The sequence below is a fragment of the Vulpes lagopus genome, chromosome 5 (assembly GCF_018345385.1).
Source record: "Vulpes lagopus strain Blue_001 chromosome 5, ASM1834538v1, whole genome shotgun sequence".
In the NCBI taxonomy this organism is placed as follows: domain Eukaryota; kingdom Metazoa; phylum Chordata; class Mammalia; order Carnivora; family Canidae; genus Vulpes; species Vulpes lagopus.
In genome coordinates, this window is record NC_054828.1 from 81,150,263 (window position 1) to 81,176,548 (window position 26,286).

A 26,286-nucleotide genomic window follows, 5' to 3' on the forward strand; every position below is an offset into this window, starting at 1 on the left:
GCTCCAGTAGGTCTGCATTTCTAATAAGCCTCCAGGTGATGCTGATGATACTGGTCTAGGGAATACACTTTGAGAACCATTGGTTAAGACTGCTGGCTCTCACTTCTGAATGGGGCAGAGAATGCCCTTCGTCTTGGCAATTCTCTTAATTCCAGTTACTACTTTACCATTATTATTTTAAGCCTTTTTTATATTAAGACTTGATGGTTTCTAGAATTACTAGGCAGCCACGTGTTCATTGTCCACTGTATTTCACTGTGTAATTCTAGAACATCCATGCAGTATCTTTGGATCTCCAGCTATGTATGGCAAAAGAGAACATAACCTACATCCCCTGCCTTAATATTCACAATTAATATCATACCAGGGGGGCAGCCCAGGTGGCTCAGTGGTTTAAGGCCATCTTCAGCCCAGGGCATGATCCTGGAGACCTGGGATCGAGTCCCACGTTGGTTTCCTTGCATGGAGCCTGCTTCTCCCTCTGCTTGCGTCTCTGCCTCTCTCTCTCTCTCTCTCTCTCTGTGTGTGTGTCTATCATGAATAAATAAAATGTTTTAAAAAAAAATATCATACCAGGGCTGTTTGCCTGAAGTAAGTGATGCTATACTGATCATTGAGACAGTTTCATGGTTGCTAAGGAATCAGGAGAAGGAATTGAGGAAGAAGCAAGTAAAATGAGAATATCAGATTGGTTGGGAGCACATCTTACAATAAGTAAGTGTTACCTTGGCCCACCTCTTCATCCTTTTTGGATTTAATTGGGAACAAAAATAATAATGCCAATTAACATTCCTATGATGTTTTAGTTTACAAAATGCTTTCACACTTATTATCCTATTTGGTCATGAATTGTAGCAATCCCATGAAATACTATAATTATCTCCATTTTGCAGACATAGAAGCTAAAAGTCAGCTCAGTATATGAGATAAGCAGGAGAGCTAGGTTGAAAATACTACTGCTCAGTTTAAGGCAGAGGAAAAGCAAGAAGGGAATTGAGAAAGGGTATATATCAAAGAAACAGTTTTTAAATTTAATTTCAGTAGTAAAAACTTGAAGAAGAGTAAACATTATATAAATGCAAGGTGTGTGCCATTGCTTTCTGAGCACATTTCCTTTAATGCTCACACTGGCCCCCTGAAATTGCAGCTATTTTCACCCCTACTTTATACAGGAAGGAACAGAGGTACAGAGAGTTTAAGAGACTTTCCAGGGACTCAGAGCTAGCCAGCGGCAGAGCTGGGATTCCTTGTGTGGCCCGAGTCTATGTTGTCCACCACTCCAATCTGCAGACGCACAGGAGAGAAGGCTGGAGTTATGACGAGCATGTTACTTTCAATATGGTGTCTATGTTACTAATCATGTGTGGCTATTCAAATTTAGATTAATTAGTACTGAAAGAGATTTCATATTTATTTAGCTCCTAAGTCACAGTAGCCACATGTCAAGTGCTTAATAACCGTGGCTAGTGGCTGCAATAGTGGACAGCGCAGATCGAGGACGTTTACATGTACATCACTGGAGAAAGATCTGTTGGGTAGCTCTAGCCTAAATAGAGTTATTTTTTCTCTCTAAACCTTTTTTCTCTTTATCTTTTATTGGGTCTTATAAAACTAAAACTAAAGAGAGAGGGGGAGCATAGCTTCTAGAAAGGGGCACTTAACATATTGAGAATAGATGACTTAGAGAACTCAAGGGATTCTAGCCATCCTGGAAAGAGCATAGAGCTAAAATAAAAATGAGTAGAGAAAGGCAGCAGAGGACTTGGCTATGGGCACTATGCGAGCAGTGTTTCCTACCTTGGGTAGGATTCTGTTTTCGATTTGAATGTAACATTAACAAGTCTACCACCATAGTAACACTAAGTACCAGGCACTCCCCTTTCTAAGTATGAAACTCAAACTCATTTAACCTCTTAGGGAGGCACTATTATTACCTCCACTTTGCAGAGGAGGAAACAGAGAGCAATCAGGTGTCTTGCCCAAGATCACAGACTAGTAAGTGACAGAGCCTGATTAAAATCTAGGGATGCCTAGAACCCCTGCTTTTATCTGCTGCAGCCTCTCGATACCATGATACCACAGCACTATACAGTGGGTGTTTTTGTTATTTTCCAGCCTCAGGGCATCACTGTGCAGTCTGAATACCCAGAAGAGGTAAAATTTTCTAGAAGAGCAATTGGCAGTGTTCCAAAGTGCATGCCAAGTGGTCCTCCCCATCAAAATGGCGATTGGGAAAAGATTCAGCTTATAAACCAGGGCCAGGGAATTGGGTAGGGATGGCAGGGCCCCCAGCACGGCAGCGCCTGGTGCCTGGCAAGCTGCTGACATGGCCAGGGAGCCCACCTGCTTGCCCCAGGCAAGTGAGATGAATAGCACACTCTCAAATCAGCCCGTCCCCCGGCAAATGACCCAGTGCTGCCTGCCTTCCGGACACAGATGGCTTCTGGCAAAATTGCTGTTAAGTGAAAGCTATCTAGAACACCAATCTAGACTTTCACAATTTCTCTGGGATTCCATCCAAGCTAACTTTTTAATAAACCAAAGCTTTTAGGCTTACTCCAGTCTAACCTGAGTTCTACTAAAATGTTTTTTTCTGCCATCGTCTCTCTGTCACAACTAAAACTGGGTGTAGACCATTATCATTGAATATATAAGAATCCTATTTATCTCAAGAGTAGTTCTCTCAAACTACCTTGGAAAATATTAGGCTGTAAAACAAATATCATTAAATGCCCAGTCCTTGCTCATGGAAAGCTTGATACAGGTGAGATGTCAGGGTAGGCATTGTAGCTCTCAAGGGGAAGTGTTTACTCAGAGGACAAGCCTGAGATAAGAGCCAGCCAGTGTTGCCAGGAGGAAGTTAGAGAATGTTGGAAAGGTCATCATTGTCCTCCTGGAAATCTTCTGCGAGGTGAGGTAGGGCAGACATCGGATTTCATCCGATTCGGACACTTGAATTGAATCTTAGCTCTGTACATATTTGATCTTCACTTGATCAAGCCATCTGCTCACTGGAATCATTAGCCAGCAGCCTGTGATATTTGTGTTGCTGTCAAAGACAACTATACCGCCATCATCTCTCTCCTAATTCTTGCTGACTTTTCCTCCCTCTTCCTTCGCTCTGTATTTCTTTAGAGAAAAGGCATTGTGTAGACCCACCAAATAAATCCAACATGCTTTCCACCACCTGTCTTGTATCTGCTTTGTCATGACAGCAAGCTTTCCTCCACCCCAGGTTAGTTTCCTTCCCCTGAGCCCGGAATGGTCTGAGCACTTCCACACCGCCTCCCAACAGTGCCAGTCAATCCACACAGGTTAACTTCCTAATGACCTAAACAAACAGAAGAAGGTATGTTCGGCTCTTGTACATAGCCCAGCATTCTCTTCAGAGATGAGTAGCATGCTGCTGATACTGTCGTGGTTTTGATTGCAGAATGCTACCATCAGTGTGGAGGATTCAGCATTGATTGGCTTTAAAATATATCCTTACCTGAAGGAAGTCTTTCAGGAATTTCTTAGCATGAGCTTGTTCTCATGGAATCATTATGAGAATAATAATAGGAAAAGCCAGAAACCCTGGTCTCTAACCAACACATTGCCAAGCCAACAGCTGCTTCATCATACACTGCCACAGCACTGCCTCCCGCTTCCACCTCACCTGCTCCTGACGTCAAGGCAAAGGCAGCAAGCTTCCACAGATATGGTTTTACATGGATGTCCTGTGGCATTTGGCTCTTGTATTTCTTCTGACAGAATCCTTGATTTTGAGAAAATGCCGCCTGACTCTTTGCCTTGCCCTCACTGATTAAGAGGATGAAAATCTTGGGAACTGGCTTTCCTCTTTGAGAAAATTAGTGTCATCTTCCAGAGCAAATGTGCTTCTCACTCTCGCCTGCTAAAAGGATGGAACTCCATTACCCTTATGGTATCATAATGTGGCTCGCAATCAGATCAAGATTGTGAGTGCTCATTACATGATTGCATCTGGGATGAGAATTGCCACCAAGAGCAAGTATTAGCTTAAAAGCTTTTAATGACAACTCTAGGGTTAAAGTGTCATTTCCAGCTTTGAATGACTTCATTGCAAAGAAGAGAATTGCAAAGGAGCTGGGTTGTGTATGCACCTGGTATTCACTCTGGGGAGCAAGAATACAAAATTGACCTTGTTCATTCTTGCATTCGAGCGCATTGTGTGTGTGTTGCTATAATTGCATTAAGTGTTCATATACCCATGCCTATAAAGGGCATGTACAGATGTACCCTTTGTGTCTGTGCATAACGCACAGCACAGATCTAAAGGCTAAAGAAAACACAGAACTGATACTTCATGCACTAGTTTTGTTTTGTTTTTCTGTGGGAAAGTATTTTGCTGAGTATATTCAACAGTGTGTTCACACACTGCCTTCCAAGGTGTCTGGTATAGTGTTTCCCAGGTACGGATGTTTTTTAAAACAGTGCTTTGCAAAGGATTCCCTTGGGGGGCAATCACTCCTGTCAGTCTGTCTTAGTCAAGTCAAGCTTCCATTTAAAAAAAAACAAACAAACAAACAAAAAAAAACCAGAGTGACTTACACAACAGGGATTGACTTCTCACAATTCTGGAGGCTGGAAAGTCAAGATCAAGGTATCGCCGATCAAGGTATTGGTGAAAGCTTTCCTCCTGATTTTCAGATGGCTGCCTTCTCACTGTGTTCTCACAGGGCAGAGTGAGAGAGCACACGCGCTGTCTGCAGTCTCTTAAAGAGAATCCCAACATGGGGGGCTCACCCTCATGACCTCCTCTAAACCTAATCACCTCTCAAAGGTCCCACTTCCAAATGCCATCACACTGGGGGCAGGGCTTCAGGAGGATACAATTCAGTCCATAGCACAGCCTGAGAGGTACCTTTGTGAAGGCCCTCTACTCATTCATTTAACAGATGTCTGTTGGGAGTCTGCTCTGCATCACAGAGGGGTAAGTGCAGTATACACCCTATCCCTACCCCCATGCAGGCCTTAATTTTTTCTTAAATTCCAGAAATATTTAAATAGAAATGGTTATATGAGACATGAAGGCAGGTACATACCCAGGCCAGGGGTGGCTTTCCAGAGGAAGTGACTTCGCAGCTGACCGGGGGGGGGGGGGGGGGTGCAGGTTGTGAGCTAGGTGGAAGGGAAGGGGAGGATAGCTTTCTAAGCTAAAGAAATAGCAGAAGCAGTGATTTCCAGGTGGGAGAAGGAACTGAAACTGTGGAGAGAGCATCAGAGCATCAAGGGACAATTGTCCCCCATCTAGGTGAAAAAACATGTGCTGTCCAAGAGCTTCCCCAAGTAAACTTTTTACCCAGAAAGGAGGCTTTCTGCTGGGGTTTGTCATCCGATAGCAGAGTGGAATGTATCAGGATGGTGATCAGGGTGGCCTCCTCTGGGGGCAAAGAGTCTGGAGGGAAGCTGGGCAGCCCGCGGACCCAGGTCTGGGGAGTGATCTTGGCATTTTTGCATCTCAGCACTGTCCACCTTCCAACTTAGTGCCTTCCGAAGAGCCATGTTTGTGATTCACGAAATTTTTTTTTAAGTGAAAAAAAAATGTGTCCTCAAGATAGAACTTTCATCAGTGATCCTAGGAAAGTAGAAGTAAATACAGTAAAATAAAATTGATATCCTTTAACAAGTTCTGCTTCGTGCTAAATGACCTGCTCCTGACCAATAGCCATTACTTAAAGGAAACTTCTTGCCCATTCACTTTGCTTTAAATACTTTCTGAGCAGGTCCTTAGTCGTCTTTTCTGCTACTTCAGTTTTGAAACACAAACTGTCTTCTCTAAAGACATATGCTTACAATTTGCAACTTTGTGTTCTGCGGACTCTCTAGAATATGATTAGAAACTGAAATCACTTGCCTGTGCAGATGCATAATTGAATCTGGTGACCCACTATTTAATGATGTGGATTGATATGTCACTGTTCCTTTCACTGCTACCTCTTTTTTTCTATTTTATTTCATTTTAAATAATGGGCACATTTTTGCCCTCAAAGTCCTGTTTCATCACATTCTCTGAATTCCTGATGTACAAGTGGTACTCAGAAAACAAATGTGACACAAAGAATGATGATATCTGGCATCTTCTCGTGGCCTGGGGTTCTGTGATTGAATTCTTACCTGCAAGATTAGTGTCCCTCCTGGACCACCCAGTGGGAATCAGCTTCCTCACCAGCCCCTGAGACCCTCCTGAGAAGGAGCTGGATCTTCCTTTCCTATGAATCCTTGGCTCCTGCTCACCATAGATGCTCAATAAATGTTTATTAAGTGACTAGCATCAAAATCCCACTCATGCTATTGTACAAAAAAGTCCATTCCTGGGGCACCTGGGTGGCTTAGTGGTTGAGCCTCTGCCTTCAGCTCAGGTTGTGATCCCAGGGTCCTGGGATTGAGTCCTGCATTGAGCCCCCCACAGAGAGCCTGCTTCTCTCTGCCTGTGTCTCTGCCTCTCTCTGTGTGTTTCTTATGAATAAATAAATAAAATCTTTAAAAAAAAAAGTCTATTCCTGGAAAAGCAACATTTCTAGTGATAATTATTCCAAGGGCAGGGGATTGGTACTAGTCCTAGAAGCAGAGCAGCTCTCCACAAAGTTCTTGAGTTGTTAGGGTGGCTCCTTCATGGTCCTCACTGCTCACCACATCCACTCCCCAGCATCCCCGCTCTCGCCTTCAGCCATCAGGTCTTTATCTCTGGCTCCTCACTGTCTGGCATCAGGGAACCTTCATGCTCCTGATTGTTCCCATCAAAATGAGTTGCTCCCATCTCCCCTACCCTCAAGGCCCTACCATAGGCTTTCCAAGATGATAACAAGCTAAGTAGAAGCCGTGGGCCATGCATGGTCTTCCCCAACTTGCCTTTCCAGCCCTGGATTCCTCTCTGTACCCATCAAAGGCTCCAGGTAAGGATCCCTCCAGTCCTCCCCTGATCGGGGACTTCAAACTCATTCTTCAGGGTGTAAACCAAAACAGAATGTCTTCTACTGAACACCAGTTGTCACGCTTTGCTCTGCACCAAGCCCTTCCACTGAGCACACTTCCTGTATTATATTGCATGTACCCACTTACGGGATTATCTTCCATGTGAGACTACGAATCCTGTCTTTCATCATTGATTCCCTAAAGCCTAGTATGCCCCTGACCCAGACTGCAGTTGATTCCTTAAAAAACTGGGAGGGAGAGGAAGGAGATGAAATTAGGGGCAAGGGAAGGGGCAGCCTCTTATTCCTTACTTGTCTAATATTGGCTGACATGCAGTGTTGTGGTTGAGATTCAGAAGAGAAGAAAGAATGGGGTGATGAGGGAGGGGGTTGGGTCTAGAAGGGATTAAAATTTAGGATTCTTGGGCCTGAAGCCCCCCGCCCCCCCATCATTTAGTGAGATGTCTCTTTCCCGGCTTTGCTCCTGGCTGGTTTGGAACTGGGGTGAATTTTTTCAATTCAGTTCCATTTTGAGGGTGAGGTATCAGCCTGAGTCCAGTGACCAGAGTATAACAGGAGCCTCATGGGAGTGGTGAGTTCAAAAGGACCAACAGGCTACGTGGTCTCTGTTGATCCCACTTTCCAAAGCAGTGATCACTGTTGTCATGAGCAACCTTGGGCCTGATGGGTCCTCACCCACATATTCCTGACATGGCCAGTGGCTGTGCTGGGAGGATTCCCTGCACACAGTGATGACATTCAGTTAAGCCACAGTTTCCTCACCCTGGGAGGAAACCCGTGTGGTTTGGGGTTGGGGCTGTGGATGAGCAAGCGCAGATTTTTTTTTCTTGTTGCCCCATGGCTTGAAATTGCAACCTCTCTTTTAATTTTCCATTATGCATCCAATACATCTGTGCCAGAAGTGGACAAATGTATTCCGTCTGGGAGGATGATCCCAGACAGCAATAAATTAGAGTCTGTGTACAGACATGCCAAAAATGTGGCCGCGTGGTAGGGTGTCCCTGGGACCAGTCACCTCCTCCACAGTCTGCTTAGTGGCTGCATGCCTTGGCCTGATGCCTCTGTCAATAGATTTTGCTTTGTATTTGGAAACTGTCTTTCCATCAAGTCACCACAGAGGCAAGATGGGTAAGGTGGCCTGTGAGGCTTTGCTAGGCACATCTGTCCCAGGCAGGCAACGTCGGGGAGCTTTTAGGACAGTGCCTTCCCGAGGGCATCACTCTTTCCTGCACCAGAACAGCAGTGACCTCAAAGCTGATTTCCTCCCAAACTAGAGCGTGGCCCAAGAAAACCCTCCTCACTTTTTCTGGATTGAGCAGATAAACTACCATCGAATGCATCCAAAAAACAGCATTTTGAAATTTATAAGAGTAATATAAGCTTACTGCAGACAAGTTAAAAGATAGCATGAAAAGAAAAAAAGCCACCTCTAATCCACCTTCAAAGATAAATACTGTGACTGTTTTAGCATGACTTCTTTCCATATTTTTCCATGCCATGCCACCCTTTTAAAAATGCAAAACTCTTCTAAAGCTGATGGAGTCCAGCTCCTTTAGCTGTCCCTCACATTATCCAATTAGTGCTTTCCTCTGAGTACTGGAAACTCTTACTTATTCCACATGAGAGAGTCCAGCTGGTAGAGCTCTAGCCCCTCCGACTCCTCACTGAAGTCACGCTGCTCTTCTAAAGAAGCGGGCCACAGAGCGAAACGGCTTGGAGGGGAAAGAAGAGAAGGACTGAGTCTTTCTATGAGTCCAGACTGAGAGCCCCAAAGGGTAGCACCAGGTCCTTGGGATATAAGCCCTGCAGACAGAGGGACCCTGCGTACAAAGGGCTCTGGTCCAACCCTGACCTTGATACCATTTTCCTTATTAAAGCTCTACTTCTCTGCATCCTGTTCTGTTGCCAGCATCTGTGTCTGCTCTTCTCTGCTGGGGCAGAAGCAGCCTCTAAGCTGTTCATCTGTTCTAGCCACCCACCCACCCCCCAACACACACACTAACTAGATGGGTTGACAGAACCAGAAGGCAAGCTTTACATCTACTTATTTCCCCGAGTCCAGAAGGTGCCCGGGAAATATCTGTTGATTGATTGATATGATGTAATTCCAGATGGGTGCCTGTGGCAGGAGCCTGCTGGCAGGCCATTGTGACAGTTCTGAAATGGTAGGAAAGCCTCCCAGCATTGACAAGGAGCCTCACAAAAGCCCTCAGAGTGGCCTGGAGGAAGCAGGCAATGACTCCACCAGCCGCCAGCCTGCCCAACTGCTGCCTGCGCCAGCCACACAGCCTCACCAAGAGCCACACAGCACATAGACCATGCTTTTTCAGAAAATTATTTTTTCCCTTCTCACTTTCCATGGAAACTCAAAATAGCAACCAAAAAAAAAAAACACCCCAAAACAAAACAAAACAAAACAAAAAAGGCGAGTTCCTTCAATGCCTGGCAAAACCATCCCTGGGCAATACAATGACCACGGAGGTTCCGGGGAGAAAGGGTACTAGATAGCTCTGAGACAGCTTTCTAACTGGCCCTGCACACTCAGGAGGTGTGGGCGGTTCTGAAGTTTGTGTGTTTTCTTCCAATTTAGAAAAGTGGGTTCCCCCTCAGGTCTTAGGATTCATCTTGCTGTTGGTGACTGGAGGTGGAAACATAGTTCCCTCTCACTGTGATGTTGGTGAGGAGGTCCAGAGTGCCCAGCAACGGACAGCGTGGCAGGGGGCAAATCCCTTCCAGGGGGACTATTATTAGAACATTCTTTCTGAGACGCCTCCCAGGCCATGCTGTCCATACCTGGCAACCACAGGACAGTCCCAGCAGAACAGGACAAACTCACCTTGGAATCAGGAACCCCCAGTTCTGATATCACATTGGGGACCTGGGGGGCTTGGAGCCCATCATTTCTCCTCCCCCAAGAAACGTGAAGGGCAGATGGGCTGATTTCTAAAGAGATGCCCTCTTCCAGCCCCAGCACTTGGGGTCCCCCACCCACCCCTGGCTCATGTGAACACTGCACCTTTCCACCCCCTGAAAACCATGTTGTTTCCCTTCCAGCTGGCAGGGTCGGCTGTCATTGGCTTTGGACTCTGGTTTCGGTTTGGAGGCACCATGAAGGGCTTCTCATCAGAAGACAAGTCCCCAGAGTATTTCTACATGGGTGAGTGACCTCAGCTGCCCTAAGCCCCGCCTAGCGCCGCCCCAGAACCTGTATCCGGACTTCTATGTGAGGGCAAGTGAGGAAGCAAAACCGGGTCCGCCCAGCCCTGGGGCTGTGTGGCCAGGACCAGCGGGGATCCTGCACCCCTTCACTGCCCGCTCCTCCCGTGGTTCATCAAGGCAAGGAAGACCAGTGTGGAGGGACTGGCCTGCCGAGCAAGGGGGTGCAGCACAGAGTCCGTTCCACAGTCAGCCCTCTGGGCTGTGGGGTCCCTGCTGACTCGGGGTTTATGCTGATCTTGTATTTTAAGTTGTCTATGAGAGAGATGCAATCCCAAGTGCAGGGACATCTCAAGGTTCAGAGGTACCCAGTCCCCCCAACTAGGGACTGTGGAGGGCAGGGCTCCCTTGGGGATGAGGCCACCTCCCCCCAACTTTGGTAAGAGGTGGCCAGGGAGGGGGGGGTGGCCTGCAATTCTGAGACAACATGGTAAGCCTGAGGTAAGGGGGCTGAGCATTTCCCTGGGTTCAGTCCCTGCAATCTACGTCTCATCCTCTTCTGCAGACTGTACTCACCCTCTAGCCGAGTGCACCTGGCTTCTAGACTTCAGAAAGCCCGAGACTGTTGTCACTACCAGTGAGAGCCCTCCCTGTGGGAAAGGCTGCTCCACAGCCTGCACCACCTATAGAGTGTGGAGGGTACAGGGAGAGGAAGGTCCTGTGCAGGTCGTTTGCTCCCAGTGCCAAGAAGAGCAGTGTCTGCTTCCTGGGAGGGACAGAGCGCCCAGGCTCACTTAGAGCCTCGGGGAAGGCTCCTCACAGCTGTGCTGCTCCCCTCTTCAGCACCCAGCCCACCCTTGGCCTCCCCAGAAGAGCAGCATCGCAGCCAGGATTCTTCTGGAGAAAAGTAACAAGGAACGTACTCTAAGATGGGCGGCAGGAAGAACAGTCCACACACATCTCATCAAATCTTAGAGGCAGTCTTTTGTAAAACACACGATTATTTTAAGTTCCACTCAGAAAAGAAGAAATGCTGCCAATTCAACCATGACGTGCCCTAAAATATGCATCCTGGGGTGCCTGGGTGGTCTGTGGTTGAGCATCTACCATTGGCTCAGGGCTTGATCCTGGGGTCCTGGGATCGAGTCCCGCATTGGGCTCCCCGCAGGGAGCCTGCTTCTCCCTCGGCCTGTGTCTCTGCCTCTCTGTGTCTCTCATGAATAAATTTTTAAAATCTTTTTAAAAAACCAATGCATCCTAATTTTAGGGACATTCAAATGTGACCATGTCAGACCTATATTGAAATTGATGAAGCACAGTAAAAGAAGCATGGAGATGGGGACTCTCCAGCATTCACTCAGGATTCCACAAAGTCATCAAGGACCCAGGTTTTTTCCATCTCTCCCCTGGCTGTCCTCGAGATGACCTCAAACACGTCCCCTTAGGTTTGAAAGATAGCTATGGTGGCTCCAAGGGTCGTGTCCTCAAATGGCAACGTCCAAAAGAGAAAGAAAGGATGTTTCACCTCATGTGGCCCTTCTTAGGAATGACTACAACCTGTGTCAGAAGACACCCAGTAGCCTCTCCTTGCAGCATATTGGCCAGAACTGTACTGTGTGCTCATACCTGAGCTCATCATGCCCAAGAAGAAAGCTAGAATGATTGGCTCTTCTGACTAAAGAAGAGTAACCCTGGGCTTGGTAAGGGGCCCAAGCTCCCCAGGGGGCCTCTGACACTTGGATAAAGTCAGAGTTTTTATAGGGAAGAAGCAGAGGAATCTGCCATTGTACTTCGACACTGAAATGCTCTTTGCCACCCATGTGGTTTCCAGATAGCACACGTCCCTCTGTCCAAAGCCTACACACACATTTAACATATTTCTCCTTGAGGCTCTCCTGGCTCCACGGACCTCCTCAGAACCGTTCTCTATCTCAGAGAGGCCCCTGTGCCCCAGATAAGCTCTGCCTGTCCTTGTCCTGCACTGCCTCCAGGGGACGTACAGAAGAGTCAGGGGAGGGTAGCAGAAGGAATGCATCTCCCCTCATGCTGCTAATGGGCCAGGGGCTGCGTATTCCATAACTGTGCCCTACAATTTCTAACTCCATTCACTATAATCACACCTCTGTGCCCACTGGATTCATCATAGCAATAGTTTGATCCCATCGTAATGGGATTCTGGCCTCTCCAGACATATGCGATGGTAAATAGCGACAGTAATCCCATGCATAGGTTAAGTACTAATGTGTGGTACAAACATAATCACTGAATTAAGATGTGAGAAGGGGCACCTGGCTGGCTTAGTTGGTAGAGCATGCAACTCTTGATCTCGAGGTTGTGAGTTCAAGCCCCACATTGGGAATAGATATTACTTATATAAAAAAAAAAAGTCTTGTATGGGAACAGTGGTGGTATATGCCTGTGACTATAGCAGTCACATTTAAAAAGCATCACAGGTTTAGAAGAAGCTTCTAGCAACCTCTTGGCTGGCTCAGTCAATAGACCATACTATTCTTGATCTCAGAGTCTTGAATCTGAATTCCACATTGGGCTTAGAGCTTATGTTTAAAAAAAAAAAAGTGGGAGAGAATACTGGGAGACTGCAGGACAAGCTCCAGGTGGAGGGGTGCTTGAATGGTGCCTCGGGAGTCAGGTGGGTTTCTGATAGATTGCATTAAGGAGATCCTTATTGATGACTCTGAATTAGCACTGACCAGTATAAGGCAGGCAGCTACTCATTGTTTCCCCAGCCCGAGGAAGGGATGGCTAATCCAGGATACTCCTTTAGGGGCATCTTCCTAACCTAGCCCCTCCAACCATATATAACTGATCCTTGAGGTGAACATTATTTGCTCTCCCTACTCTGAATTCGGTAGTTACTTAATGTCCTAACATGATGTCAGTCCCAATAAAAGCATGGAAATAGTTTGCCTCTGAAACTCAGGCACATAGAGGTTCAGGGTATTAGCCTTCAATCTGTTTTCTCATCACATGCTGTTGTCTCTGTGCTGGAACCCTATTTATCTCCTCTTCCTCAGGTAGGACTCTCAGGACGTTCCATCAACAGCTGCATCTGTGCCCCCAGGGATGGGGAAGGAGTCTACCCTTTGTTGAACTAAAACGTGGGAAAACATCCACCAGCTCACTTACAGGCAGACCTTCTTCTTCAAGTTGTTTGGCAATAACTAACTGTCTAACACCCAGCCACGTACCCACGTCACCACTGAGGTTGAGGTTGGAAGACGTAAATCTCTATAATGTAATTTCTGAGCTTGAACTGGAAATTTTCAGCAATAGTGAAGAGAAACCATTTTTAAAAGACCATGAAAAGGGACGCCTGGGTAGCTGAGCAATTGAGCGTCTGCCTTTGGCTCAGGGCGTGATCCCAGAGTCCCAGGATTGAGTCCCACATCGGGCTCCCTGCATGGAGCCTGCTTCTCCCTCTGCCTGTGTCTCTGCTTTTCTCTCTCTCTTTCTGTGTATCTCTCATGAATAAATAAATAAATAATTTTTTAAATTAAAAAAATAAAAGACCATGAAGACCTGAGTTATATGAAAAACATGTAAGAAAGGCTGTCTCCGGGATCCCTGGGTGGCGCAGCGGTTTGGCGCCTGCCTTTGGCCCAGGGCGCGATCCTGGAGATCCGGGATCGAATCCCACATCGGGCTCCCGGTGCATGGAGCCTGCTTCTCCCTCTGCCTATGTCTCTGCCTCTCTCTCTCTCACTGTGTTCCTATCATAAATAAATAAAAATTTAAAAAAAAAAAAAAAAAAAGAAAGGCTGTCTCCCTTTCGTTGAGGATAAACATCTGGCCATCTAAAATTCTCTTCATGGTGTTTTTATTTTTTTTTATTTTATTTATTTATTCATGAGAGACAGTGATGAGAATGAATGCTGTACTCACTCCCTTGTATCTTTGCAATCTATTTAAAAAGACTCACAGAGTTAACAATTTAAATTCTGATGGAAACTAATATATAACTAAAGCCAGCTAAGTGGTATTTGGGCACATCAGGGGTCATTCTAAACTGGTGAGGCAAGGATCTGATTTAGGTTTGAAAGACCAGGCTGTCATCAATGAGTGGAAGCAAAATGAAGAAAGCAAAGGCCATAGGGCAAGACCACAAGAGTCGTGTCCACAAGACAGTGATCAGCAAGCCCAGGCCAGGCAAAGGACTCTGGTTAGAGGGGAATAGATTGGGGCAAGGTGGGAGGTAGGATTAGAAGTGTCAGGGAGGGAAGGGGGGGTGGACAAGCACACAGGACCCTGACTGTCAAAGCTTGTTAAATTAGTAAGCAACAGAGGGATAACTAGGGTTTGGGGGAGGTATGACCCACAATGCATTGTGGAATGAGAGAGGAGACAGAAAAGAACATGCCAGGTTACTGATACACTCAGACACAAGGGCATTGCCCGTGGTGGTTGTCAGCAGTAGGAACTGTGAGCAAAGAGATGGGAAAACAAGAAACATTATTAAACGTTATTATCCTACATTATTAAAGTCAGGGCCAGAAGGAATCAAAACGATTAAAAAAATAATCAGTGATAGAAGAGTCAAGCCTCAAAGTAATAATTTATGATTTTCGGTAGGAACCTGAGTTGCACAAGAAAGGGTTCCTGTCCAGAGAGGGGGGGAGGGATGTGGACCTGAGATGCAATCTGGGGAGCAGGCTCCATCTACCTTGCCCCACAAATGAAGTGCCCATAGTAGGTACACAGGCGTAAGTTTAGGTCCAACGTAAGAAAACCTTTTTTCATGATTTTGTAAACCAAAGAAGTGACAGATAAAAGCAAACTTTCACCTACATCGGTCTGTAATTGGCCGCTCACATGGCAAAACCCAGAATGGAGTGTTCTTCAGTTCAGGGGAATCCTGGGTTGAGTAGGGGGGTGAACTGGTTCCATGCAGATATTCCTGGTCCTATTTGCTAATCTAAACTGAGGCAATGTGAGGGGCCCAAGAGGCAAGAAATGCCCTGTCAACACCCTTGATTGCAAATCACAAAAACTTGACACAAGCTATGTTGAACAAAACAGAAATTTCTTGACTCACAAAACTTAAAAGTCCAGGATTAGTACTGGCCTCAGGGGTGCAGGTGATGTGCTCAAGTCCTGCCTATCCCTGTCTCTTAGCTCTGCTCCCCTTTGGCTCCATGCTCAGGCAGGTTTCCTGAAGATGATAATGTGGCTGCTCCCAGCTCCGACGCCATCTCCCTAGTCACGCTGGCACCCTTCTTTCGTTCCAGCAGCTCCAGCTAAAGTCCTGACCCTCGCTCTCATTGCCAATCCTGGGGCCAGTGCCTGTTCCCCCGCCAGGCATTAGGATGGGCTTGTTGGCTGAAGCCTTGGCTTCATGTCTACCCTAAAGGTTAAAGTCTGCAGGGACTGAGCAGAGAGGGTTTGTGTCTTTCACAGATATGAAGAAGAAGTGAATTCTGGCTAGGGGAAACAACAGTCTATACAGCCGGGCCTGAGTCCTTCTTGTGTGCTCTTGGGGGCCTGGGGCCTGGGTGTGGGTTTGCCCACCTCAGTTCTTCATCCTCAGCACACCTCCCTTCTGCCCTTAGTGAGTGGCTGGTGGTGAGACGCTTAAGCCCAGGGCTGGAGCTTCAGGCAAACGTGTTATCAAGAATCTTGGCGCTATGTATACTAAGGAGAGAGAACCAGCAGATAAAACAACAGCAGGTTGGCAGTTGGCCAAGGTTTCCAGCTCTTCGTGGAGGGCTCAGCCCACAGCCCAGGTCTGCTGACACCCCAGCCTGTGCTTGTTCTGTTTGTCTCTCTGGACAGTGGCAACGATAAACAGTCCTGTGAAGTCAGAGACCTCCTCCTCACTTCAGATATTTCTTACAACATAAACGGAGTGATATACATGTTGGCAGAGACTAATTCTTTCCTCAATAAATAATTTTCCAAATAAGAAAGATACCTACTCTCTGGCAATAAAGTGAGAAGACAAATATACCAGGACACCACTTATGGACTTACATAGCAAAGAGTGTGAGGTAATAGGACTTTAAAAAAGAAGTAGGCCCAGATTTTGGAAAATCTCACTTCATGTCACAGGGTGGCAGTCACTAATCTGTGTGTTTTCTTTTCAGAATAAGTTCCAGAGCAATGAGCCCACTAAACTCTTATCGCCCCTTTGTTAAAGAGTGTTGGTGACCGGGCTTGGCACATTCAAGTGGCTGTTAAAGAAATAGAGCCTCACAGCCTCGAGTCCCCTCTGCAGGAGGGGTCTTAGGAGCACACGTGGTCTAGCTGCCTGCTTCTGGGCAGGTGACTGCTTAGGTTTTGTAGAACTTCCTCTGTCCCTGGGGGAATACTTTCCTGTCTGGGATCTTTGCTTCCTCCTCCTTATGATGGAGAGAGGTTCCCTCTTGTGATAAAGACCCATCCTGACATCACAGCTGGCACCAGGGTGGAGAGACCCAGCACTGATCCCTGAGGGTGAGCAGGAGCTGGGGATACTGAGGGCAGGGGGTAAGGGCAATCAGAATGCCACTTGTTGCCCCTTCTCAGGGTCCTCTGAACCAGGGCAAGGTCTAGAGGCTGATGTAAGCTGTCTGTGTCCCTGGGGTGCTGATGGGGAAAATAGAGAGCCCAGCAAGAGAGGACCTGCTTGGACAACTTGGGGTTTCCTGCACTCTCTCTGCTGTAGTCTCTCTCAGTGAACTCCTGGGGGTAGCTCCCCTACCTCTCGTCATCCAAACTCCATCAGCCTGCCCCTCTGACTTCTTTTTTTTTTTTTAAGGATTTTATTTATTTATCCATAAGAGACACAGAGAGAGGCAGAGACACAGGCAGAGGGAGAAGCAGACTCCACGCAGGAAGCCTGATGCAGGACTTGATTCCAGGACCCTGGGATCACGCCCTGAGCCAAAGGCAGACCCTCAACCGCCCAAGCCACCCAGGCGCCCCAGCCCCTCCGACTTCCTATTGCAATCCCCAGCTAGGGCTGCCTCCTAGAGTGACAGGGCAGGGGCTCTTTGTAGGAGTGCTGAGTGGGGAGCTGGCCCCTCCAGCCTTGGAAGTCCAGACAGGTGGCATGTGCTGGGGCGCATGAAGTCCTGTCTGTGAGCAAGGATGGTGGCAGGTCTTTCTGCACACACAAATAGCAGCCGTGTGGCTCCTCAGGGTCACAGGCTGACCGTTGTAGCCTTCTCTCTGTGTTGAACGCAGGGTCTGGGAGCCTGGTTTTGATTGCAGCCGGACCTTGTGTGGAAGGAAAGGGTTTCAGAACTGAATGCTGAGGAGCTGGCTTGCCTTTTTCAAAACTCTGACTCACTCCAATAATACTGTTTTACTTCTTGTTTTTCAGTTTTACCTGAGAGTTGTAGGGGCTGCAGAAGTGACATGCTATAGCTTACGTGGTTGAGACGGTTTCTCCAAAGCATTTTTACAAGTTAGGTTCTATTTCCAAATCGCAGATAACAAAACTAAGGAATTCTAAGAGGACGCACCTAAAGGTCAGTTGATAGGTCCAGAGATCTGGCTCCCAGCCCTGTATTTTCAGAGGAAAACCCAGACCTCATCCATTAGAGATTCCTCAAGCACTTTCCTCAAGGAAAAAGAAAGAGCATCCTCTTGGCATGTATAACTGCAAAGTGAACAGCTTTTTAGCTGAGAGTCCCCATTCCTCTGAGCTCCTGCTGGAATTGCACCAGAGGAGTCAGGGTGTGGATTTTGGAGCAGACTCTCCAGCTTTGCCCCTCACTAGCTGTGCAGTCTCAGGTAAATGCCTTCACTTCTCTGTGTCTCGGTTTCCCCAGTTGTGGAATATGAACACTAACATACCACAGACCTCATGGCATGAGGTGATTTAACAGAAGAGAACTCATAAGCGTGATATCTGCTGTAGGTTTTGTTCTTTTATGTAGGTAGATTATTATGTTCCTCAATATGGAAGGAGCCAGCCTACAGGAAGCCTAATTACATGGGGGGATATGAGGAGAGACAGATACAGGAGTGGTTTAGAGCCACGTCATCAGAATGAGACTAGTTGACAGCATTGATACTTCTCAGGTGGCAGGTTTCCGAGCTGATGCCTATTAAGTGCACCACGTGGATGCAGCACAGAGTAGGCCAAAGTGCCAGGAAGTGGTGGTTGTCACTCTGGTGCTGAATGACTCCATGACTAAGACATGTCAAGCTACATAGAACAAGACAACAAGACGCAGTAACCCATCACTGTTGCGATTTACATAGAGCCCAAGTCTTTACCTTCCCCAGAAGCTAGGTCCCGTACAATATTATATATATATATATATATATATATATATATATATATATATATATATATACATATATATTTAATATATATATACATATGTATATGTATATGTATATGTACACACACATATATAATTACGTGCATCCAGGGCATGCTGGAAGGGAGGGAGAGTTGCACAGAGGCAGAGAAAAATATTCTCAGATGAAAAATGATTATTAGCTGGGTATGTAAAACCATCTACCACCAAAAAGCCACAGAAATTGATGAGCATGCCTCATCCAGTCCCATGGCGGGCGGGGGTGGGGAGCCACTTTAAATGAGTTGATACAGACAAAGCTTTTTGATTGTTGGGGAGAGGTCTCAGGAACTGGAGCTGCTAGGTCAGTTTAGGGATGTTTTTCCTCTGAACTCTAGGATTCTGATAGCCTAAGAATAGACTACAGTACAAATAAGCAGATTTTCTTGAGGAGATCGTTATTCTAGAAGGACAAAGATTGTGGCCCAAGGGACTGAGTGAGCTTGTCTGCAGTGGGGAACAATTGTGTCCTCCTCAGGTCCTGTGCCTATGTCCCCCACACCCTAACCTCCTCAGGAGCTGCCTTCTTTCCTCCATTCCAGACTCTCAGGCACCTGAGAAATAGCAAACACCTAGCATGTATCTCTAAGCAAACACATGGCAATGGCGGACAGCCAGTCTGATCAAGAATTCTGTCTTGTGCCGAGCATATCCTAGATAGGATGAAGAAGGTTAGTTAGTGGACCTCAGATCTTCAGAGAAAGACAAATAAGAGCACCCGCAAAAGCAGAAAATGGAAGGGAGCCGGCCAGGTCATATCACAGTAAATTCCTCTGTGGCTAGAACCCAGGCTAGATAAGGATCCAGGCAGACCGGGTCCCTAGGCTGTTGCTCTGAGCAGAATCTATAGACTGTAAACACTTTAAATGGGAAATTAATATAATAAGGCAGCCCACCCCTGAGACATTTTGTGGGGGGACTGAATAAGGTCCTGCACAGCCTCTTTGAAATAGGATGGGAATCAGGTCTCCAGGCCTGTGTGTCCTGCCTACAGCCATCATACCCCTCTGACTCTCGTTGGCAAAACAGAAACAGAACACTTGCCTTACCTATGGGGGTTGTTGGAGAAACCAGGGAGATGATGGCAGTGAAAGAGCTCTGAGAAATAAAATTTTTAAAACAATGAGGTGTTAGGCAGTGGAGTTAACAGTAGCACTGTTTTTAATACGGAATCATTTCTCTCATTACTACGTCCAATCTACATGAAATCATTCTTTTGGTTTTCACCAAAAAGGAAAGGGGAGGAAGTAGCCAAGTAGGCAGAGCAGGAAAGCAATAAATACCTACCAGGGGACTGCGGATACAGCAGGGCTTCCCCGTCCCAGAAGCCCTGAGAACAGCATGGGTGGTGCAGGAAGCCCAGCAGCCTGGCCTGCCACCCCAGACACTAGATAGATCTGCCCACAAACCACCGGCAGCACCCCAGAGGGCCCCCCTGGAGGAGGCAGAGGTACCCCGAGGGCAGGCTTTCCCCACAGAGGTGGAACGCTGGCTCCCCACCCTTTCTGCGAATGGGAGGGGTTTCAGGTGACTCACATGAATAAAATGCAAAAAATAAAATAGGGACAATTAGCGTTATTCCAAGCAAGCCAAGTACCAGGCGTCACATTGTGTTCTAACTTATCTCAGGATCAGAAAAGGAAATAAGAAAGGGCTTGGCTTTATTTCTCTCAGAATAAGAACATATCTGTCCTTTTCTTTCTCTGTGAGAACCACAGTTCCTATGGCCTGACTTCAGCAGTAAGGGAAATTAGCACCCAGGTTAAGGGTGCTGTTACTGCTGGAGAGGCAGTGCCCCTTAGGGTGATGGTGATGAGATGGCTTTAGAGGCAGATGGGTATTTTCATCTCAGCTCATCCCAGCAATTTTGGGCAAATCGCTTAAACTTTGGGGGCCTAGTTTCTCTAGAAAATGGATATAATAATGGTACCTTACCTCACGAAGATTAAATTAATAAATCTGTGACAGTTGCTCAGAACAGTACCTAGAAAAAAATCAGCCCGTAATAAATGCAGCTAATATTGTATTAGTAATGGTATTTGGTCTGTGTCACCTTGTCGCCTTCTCTCCTTGGCTGTTTTCTTGGAACATTGCAACCTCTGGTGTGTTCAGTGTCCATGGTAATGCCCTCTCAAGTCTGATTCTCACAAAACGTGATGGCTTTATTGCTGTGTCCTCCCAACCCCATCCCTAACCAAAGCCTCCCTCTTCTGTCCCTCTCCGTCCCTGCTTCCCCATCTGGGCAGACCATCAGCTCTTTACCCTCCCACTTGGTCCTCAAGGACTCTGTTATGACGGAGATAGTCATGAAGTCCAGGGTGCCACAAGAGACCAAGGGGCTCCTGGAGGGGAGTGGGTTTATGTCCCAGCTCTGGCGCAGACACCTGACCTGCTGCATCACTTTCATGCAAAGAATAGTACTATCCACTTTATAGGGGGGGCAGAAATCTGAAAGGTAAAGTGCCTGGCCTGTGGGAGGCGTGCCAAGGTGAGTAAGAGCATCAGGTGTGGCAGTCGGACACGGGAGCTCTCGGAGCCTTGCCAGTGAGGGGTCCTTTCACCCCCATAGGTATCAGCTTTCTCTGTTCACCGGGGGCGATGGTAGCCCCTGCCTCTCGGGATCCTCTGCAGGTTGAGTCAGGTGCACTCAGTGAGGGTCACCCGTGGGTAACACACTATCAGCAGCAGACACAACACGGTGCCTGTGCCGGGTGGGGACACCTGGAGCGGTGGGGCAGCGAGTGGGCTGAGCGGTCAGTGTCTCCTGTGACTCTCCCCACAGGGCTGTATGTGCTGGTCGGAGCGGGGGCCTTGATGATGGCCGTGGGCTTCTTTGGCTGCTGCGGGGCCATGCGGGAGTCGCAGTGTGTGCTTGGATCCGTAAGTGGGGCGTCCGGGGTGGAACTGGCCCAGAGAGGGGGCCAGAGGTCTGGCCTCCAGCGCCAGTTCCTCAGGGCCACGGAGACCTTGGCACTCACTCCCTCTCCCTGAGTCTCCATTTCTCCGTTTCTCGCTTAAGAATAATATTGTCTTTGTCCCTGCCTCATATGGAAAGTATGAAAAAAAAATGAGGTCATTAGTGGGAAGATGTTTGGGAAGTTAAAGTGCCTAATAATTGTACAGGGTCATTATGATCATTCTATCACAATTATTTCGCAGTGAGTGAGGTGGCCAAAGTTCCTATAGGCAGGAAGGTGCTCTTAACTAACTACAAGAAAAATAATTGCTCTTGGAGATCAGTAACTTCACCAAACGCCTCTCTGGTGGTTTATTTTAACAAGAAGCCTCTGTTTTTTTTAAAAAAAAAAAAAAATGAATTTCGGTTACTGCTATACATCCAATGGCAGAGTGACCTGAGAGAAACAGAAGGAAGAAGGGCCAGAAGAGAGAAAGATTTTGTCTTTCTCCGTGAAGAGTCAGAAACAGCAATTTTAGTGGGCAGTCTCTCCTTACCAAAATTGCTGATTTTTAACTGTGGCTCCTCCTTCTGACCTCTTGCTGTATAAAATCTCTAAATCATCTCCGCAGTCCTCCTTTCTACCTGTCTTTCCCCTGTTGCCGAGCATCCCTGTTGCTTATCACTGAACACAGAGTAGACCCAAGAGACCAGAACAGAAATTGGTCCAGGAGAATGCCCCTCCCCGCCATTCCCACCCCACAGAGAAGCCTCTCAGCCCACACAGTGTGGGTCACACCTTCCCCAATCCAGGCCCAACCAGTTTCTCCCTATCTCCCAGTCTTGTTTTAAATCTTTATAAAATCTCTTTTGTTCATCAAGAATTAATTGAGCGCCTAGGTGCCCGGCACTGTTCAAAGTGGTGGGATTTCTTTATCACTACCTGGAATTATCTAACTCACTTTTTTATTCCTTTCTCATTTATCATACTTCCCATTTTCTAATAGGAGGTCTGTGATAGCAGACATTGGGGTCATATCTTATTCACCACTCTATATCCAGTGCCAAGGACAGTGCCTGGTACAGAGTAGATGCTCGATGAACAATTGCTGAATAAATTAATGAGCAAATGAAAGAATAAACAAACTACAGGGGGGTGGGGGTAAATGCTTCCTACCAGATCAATGCAAACGAATAACCTTGCCTAATGTTTTTCAAATGGAACTAGTATTAAAGAGGCCAAATAAATTGAAAAGGTGTTGAGTTAGTGAAATGCATATTTTCTCTCCTCTGCAGTTCTTTACCTGCCTACTGGTGATATTTGCTGCTGAAGTAACCACTGGAGTATTTGCTTTTATAGGCAAGGGTGTAGTAAGTAGAAATTACAATTACTTTTTATGATGGTTAAAGTGTTTCTTCATGGCAAAGGCTATGAGAATATTTCACCCACAATGATATTGAAAAACTAAATAACCCCCACATATATCATTTACACAGAACTTTTTAACCTGAAAGTATTATACAGGCCTATATATGTTGTATGTGTAAGTGTGCATACATATACGTGTACACATTTTTCTGAGGAGGTATAAATCATAGCTTTCGCTAGATTTATAAAGGTGTCTGATTTTTTTTTAAAGGATCTCTAGTTTAAGATGATCCCATTTGTAACAGGAAAGCAGGTAGATTACATATATGAAAAAGAGGGATGGAGAGGAACACACATTTTCATCCCTTGTTAGACTATCATTTGTCCATCAGGCTTGGCCTGGAAAGAGGCCACGTTACCCTCAAAGACTAGAGCCTGGCCTGCTGCATGCTGGTGAGAGTTTATTTAAATTGGTGCTCAAACTATAGGTGTCTAAAATAGGTTATCAGGAGAACTCACAGAAGAAGAGGCCTTTTTAGAAGGAACACCCTGTGTTAAGACACACTGTGGGAAAGAGGGGAGTGAAAAGGAGGAAGGGAGGAAACTTAATTTACTGTATTTCACATAAATTCATGCACTACCAATATTGTGTTTATGAACTCATTATAGATTTTTTTAAATGGTAAACATGTGGAATAAGTAACACCTCCTCTGGGATATTGCTAAAGTATCTGGTTATATTTGTAGGTTGGAAGAATTGGATCTTTGGACTTTTTGAGATCTCTATGGATGTCAGATCACATGCCTTTATACCAAAAAAAGCATTCCCTGAGTTTCATGATATTTGTATGTTGAACCAGTTTTCCTTGGTCATGAACATCTTTCAAACCACGTCATGAATAGACTCGAGTACTTTTAACCAGGGTGGTACCAAGAATGCCTAAGTCCCCACTCGTTGTACATGAGAATCTCCTGGGTGGGGCTGATGGGCCTCAAACCATTCAGGTTTGAGAAGCTCCACTCTAAAAAAATCTTTCTAGGCTACGAAAGTTATTCTTAGTCTATCCTTCCATCTCCAAAAGTATCCGAGAAATTCCAGAATCTCTAATCCATCCCATATATGCAGAATTATCTTAAAATACAGATGAACATAGGGAAGGACTATATTTTCCAAGAGTAAGGAATAGGGGATTTTCCTTAATGAAAGGAGAATATTTGAAACTTCCCACTCACTGTCCCCTTGGTATGTTTTCAGGCTATACGACATGTTCAGACCATGTATGAAGAAGCTTATAATGATTACCTAAAAGACAAGGAAAGGGGAAATGGGACTCTCATTACCTTCCACTCAACAGTAAGTAACTTTCATTCTTCCTTAATTCCTTCTAAAGATCATTCATTAACCAGATTCTCTCTCATCTCCTGGATTAAAGATCAGAATAAATTTGATGAAGCCAAGCTATAGCACAGTATTTCAGCCCTCATGGGAGCCACAGTTGGCATTGCGTGTAGAACCTAGAAGAGGAAGAAGCCTAGCACACAGAGTTCACAAGAAGAAATCAGGCAATGTGCCCCAGAGAGACAAAAGAGCACAAATAAGAACACCCAGAAAGCAGCCCAAATAAATACCAAGTTCTCTCAAAAGGTGGCATTGTGGTGTAACAGAATCAATTACAAAATGAAAGGCCACAGAGACAGCGATGCTCCCTGTATCCTAGAACATTGGTGGGATTGTGCTGTCAGTGCAGTGCTGAAAGCTACACATAGTTAACCAAGAGGGGCTTCCAGAGGAGACGGGCCGGGCTGGAGTCGTCCCAATTTCTTAACCCCTGTGATGCAGAGAAGCAGCTATGAACTCCTGGGCCACATGCTTTCAGGTAGCTCCATTCTTGTTTGTCACAGGAATGTCCTGGAAGGTGCCAACCCTGGATCCTATTCAGCTTCAGCTGCCCCAAGGACACCAGGCAGCATACCTTGTCCTTTGTCTTTGAGGGGCTGGCCCCAAGGCAGGACACCTGTTGGCTGGCCAGCCTTCAGGCCCTGACATTTTAGCACCCAGGCTTTATTTACTATGACCACTTCTCCTCTCTGTCCCAGCCTGTCCTCAGTTAAAGAGCCCTACCTAAAGCTCATAAAACATTAGCTACTCAGCAGGTTAAATGACTCCCAGGCTGAAAAACAAACAAAAAAACCTAAAGACACAATTCCTGTCTAAAAAATAGCAATTTACACAGATATCATCAATTGGCTTCTTGCTTTGTTTGGGTTGCCTCGAGTCACTTCCCATCCTCAAACTCAGACAACTTGACAGAAGTCCTTTGTTGTTTTGCTAGCATGAGTATATGACTCTTCTCTTTTTCTAGAAATGGCATTTTGGGTTGCTCAGTCCTCCAGTCCTCAGTAGTGATACCCAGACTTGGAGCTCCTACTTCCCCTTCCTGGGCCCTAAAAGCTCTTTTCTGACTCTCTAGTTTCAGTGCTGTGGAAAAGAAAGCTCTGAACAGGTCCAACCCACATGCCCAAAGGAGCTTCTGGGGCACAAGGTAAGCTTCTCTTCCAGGGTTCCTATCCTACCTCTAGTGTAAGATGGCTCTTGCCTGTGGGGTGACAGGTGTGATTCTCAGAGGCCCTCTCCCGGTGGCTTCTCTGCCTCAGCTTTATTCTATATAAACTAAGTGAAGCAACACTGAGTTCCAGTATGCTGGTCCCCTGGGAAATGATGGCATGCTGCCTTGCCCATGATGGTACAAATGCTATGGCATTAATTAAATTTGCCAGGGCCAAGGGTGTGCACCCTGAGAATGTCACCCCACATCTCTCCGTGGAAGTCGCTGATAAATGCTTCATTTATTAAGTGTTGTGTGTCAGGCACTGTGCTGGGTTCTGAACACTTTAAGATGAAAACCATGGTTCTGCCCCTTGTGGTCTCCCTAGTCAAGGGAGACGTGCTGTGCATAATGTCTGTACAGAGTACAGTGGAGACACAGTGGTGTTAGGAAAGCTTCACGGAGGTTGGAATCCATGGGCTGCGCTTTGACAAAGGACGGTCATCCCAGGCCAACCCGGCAGCGGGAACAGAGGCGTGGCGGTGAGGAACTCCAGGACGGCAGGGGAGCCGGGAGTCCAGAGGAGATGGTGCCAGACATTCTTGGGGAGGTAGACAGAGGCGTGACTTTACACCTGGAAGTTTGGGAAAGGTGTTGCTTTTAGCAGACGATTGACATGGTCAGTTTTGCATTGTAGAAACCGTAGTCAGGCTGCTGAGTGTGCCAGGTAGAAGAGAAAGCCAGAGAGTGATGGAGGGAGCCATTTCGGTGGCACTTGTGGTCACCCTGGTAAGAGATGCTGAGGAGGGATGCCTGAGGGGCTCAGTGGTTGAGCATCTGCCTTTGGCTTAGAGCATGATCCCAGGTCCTGGGATCAAGTTCCACGCCGGGCTCCCCACAGGGAGCCTGCTTCTCCCTCTGCCTGTGTCTCTGCCTCTCTCTTTCTCTCTCTGTCTCTTGATAAATAAATAAAAAATAAATAAACAAACAAACAAACAAATAAAAGAGATGTGAGGAGCTAATGCAAGTTCACCAGCAGTGGGAAGAGAGAGGG

General features: G+C 46.5%; 1 protein-coding gene across 2 annotated transcripts in view; it reads left to right on the plus strand.

Moving 5' to 3' along the window:
- The window catches only part of TSPAN2 (tetraspanin 2), a 47,175-nt gene that overhangs the window by 6,061 nt on the left and 14,828 nt on the right, over window positions 1–26,286 (plus strand). For both annotated transcript variants that reach the window (XM_041757360.1, XM_041757361.1), the window contains exons 2-6: window positions 10,011–10,113; window positions 21,204–21,301; window positions 22,614–22,688; window positions 23,942–24,040; window positions 25,158–25,229. In XM_041757360.1, the coding sequence (XP_041613294.1) occupies window positions 10,011–10,113; window positions 21,204–21,301; window positions 22,614–22,688; window positions 23,942–24,040; window positions 25,158–25,229 (447 nt within the window). The remainder of the gene's footprint in view (window positions 1–10,010; window positions 10,114–21,203; window positions 21,302–22,613; window positions 22,689–23,941; window positions 24,041–25,157; window positions 25,230–26,286) is intronic.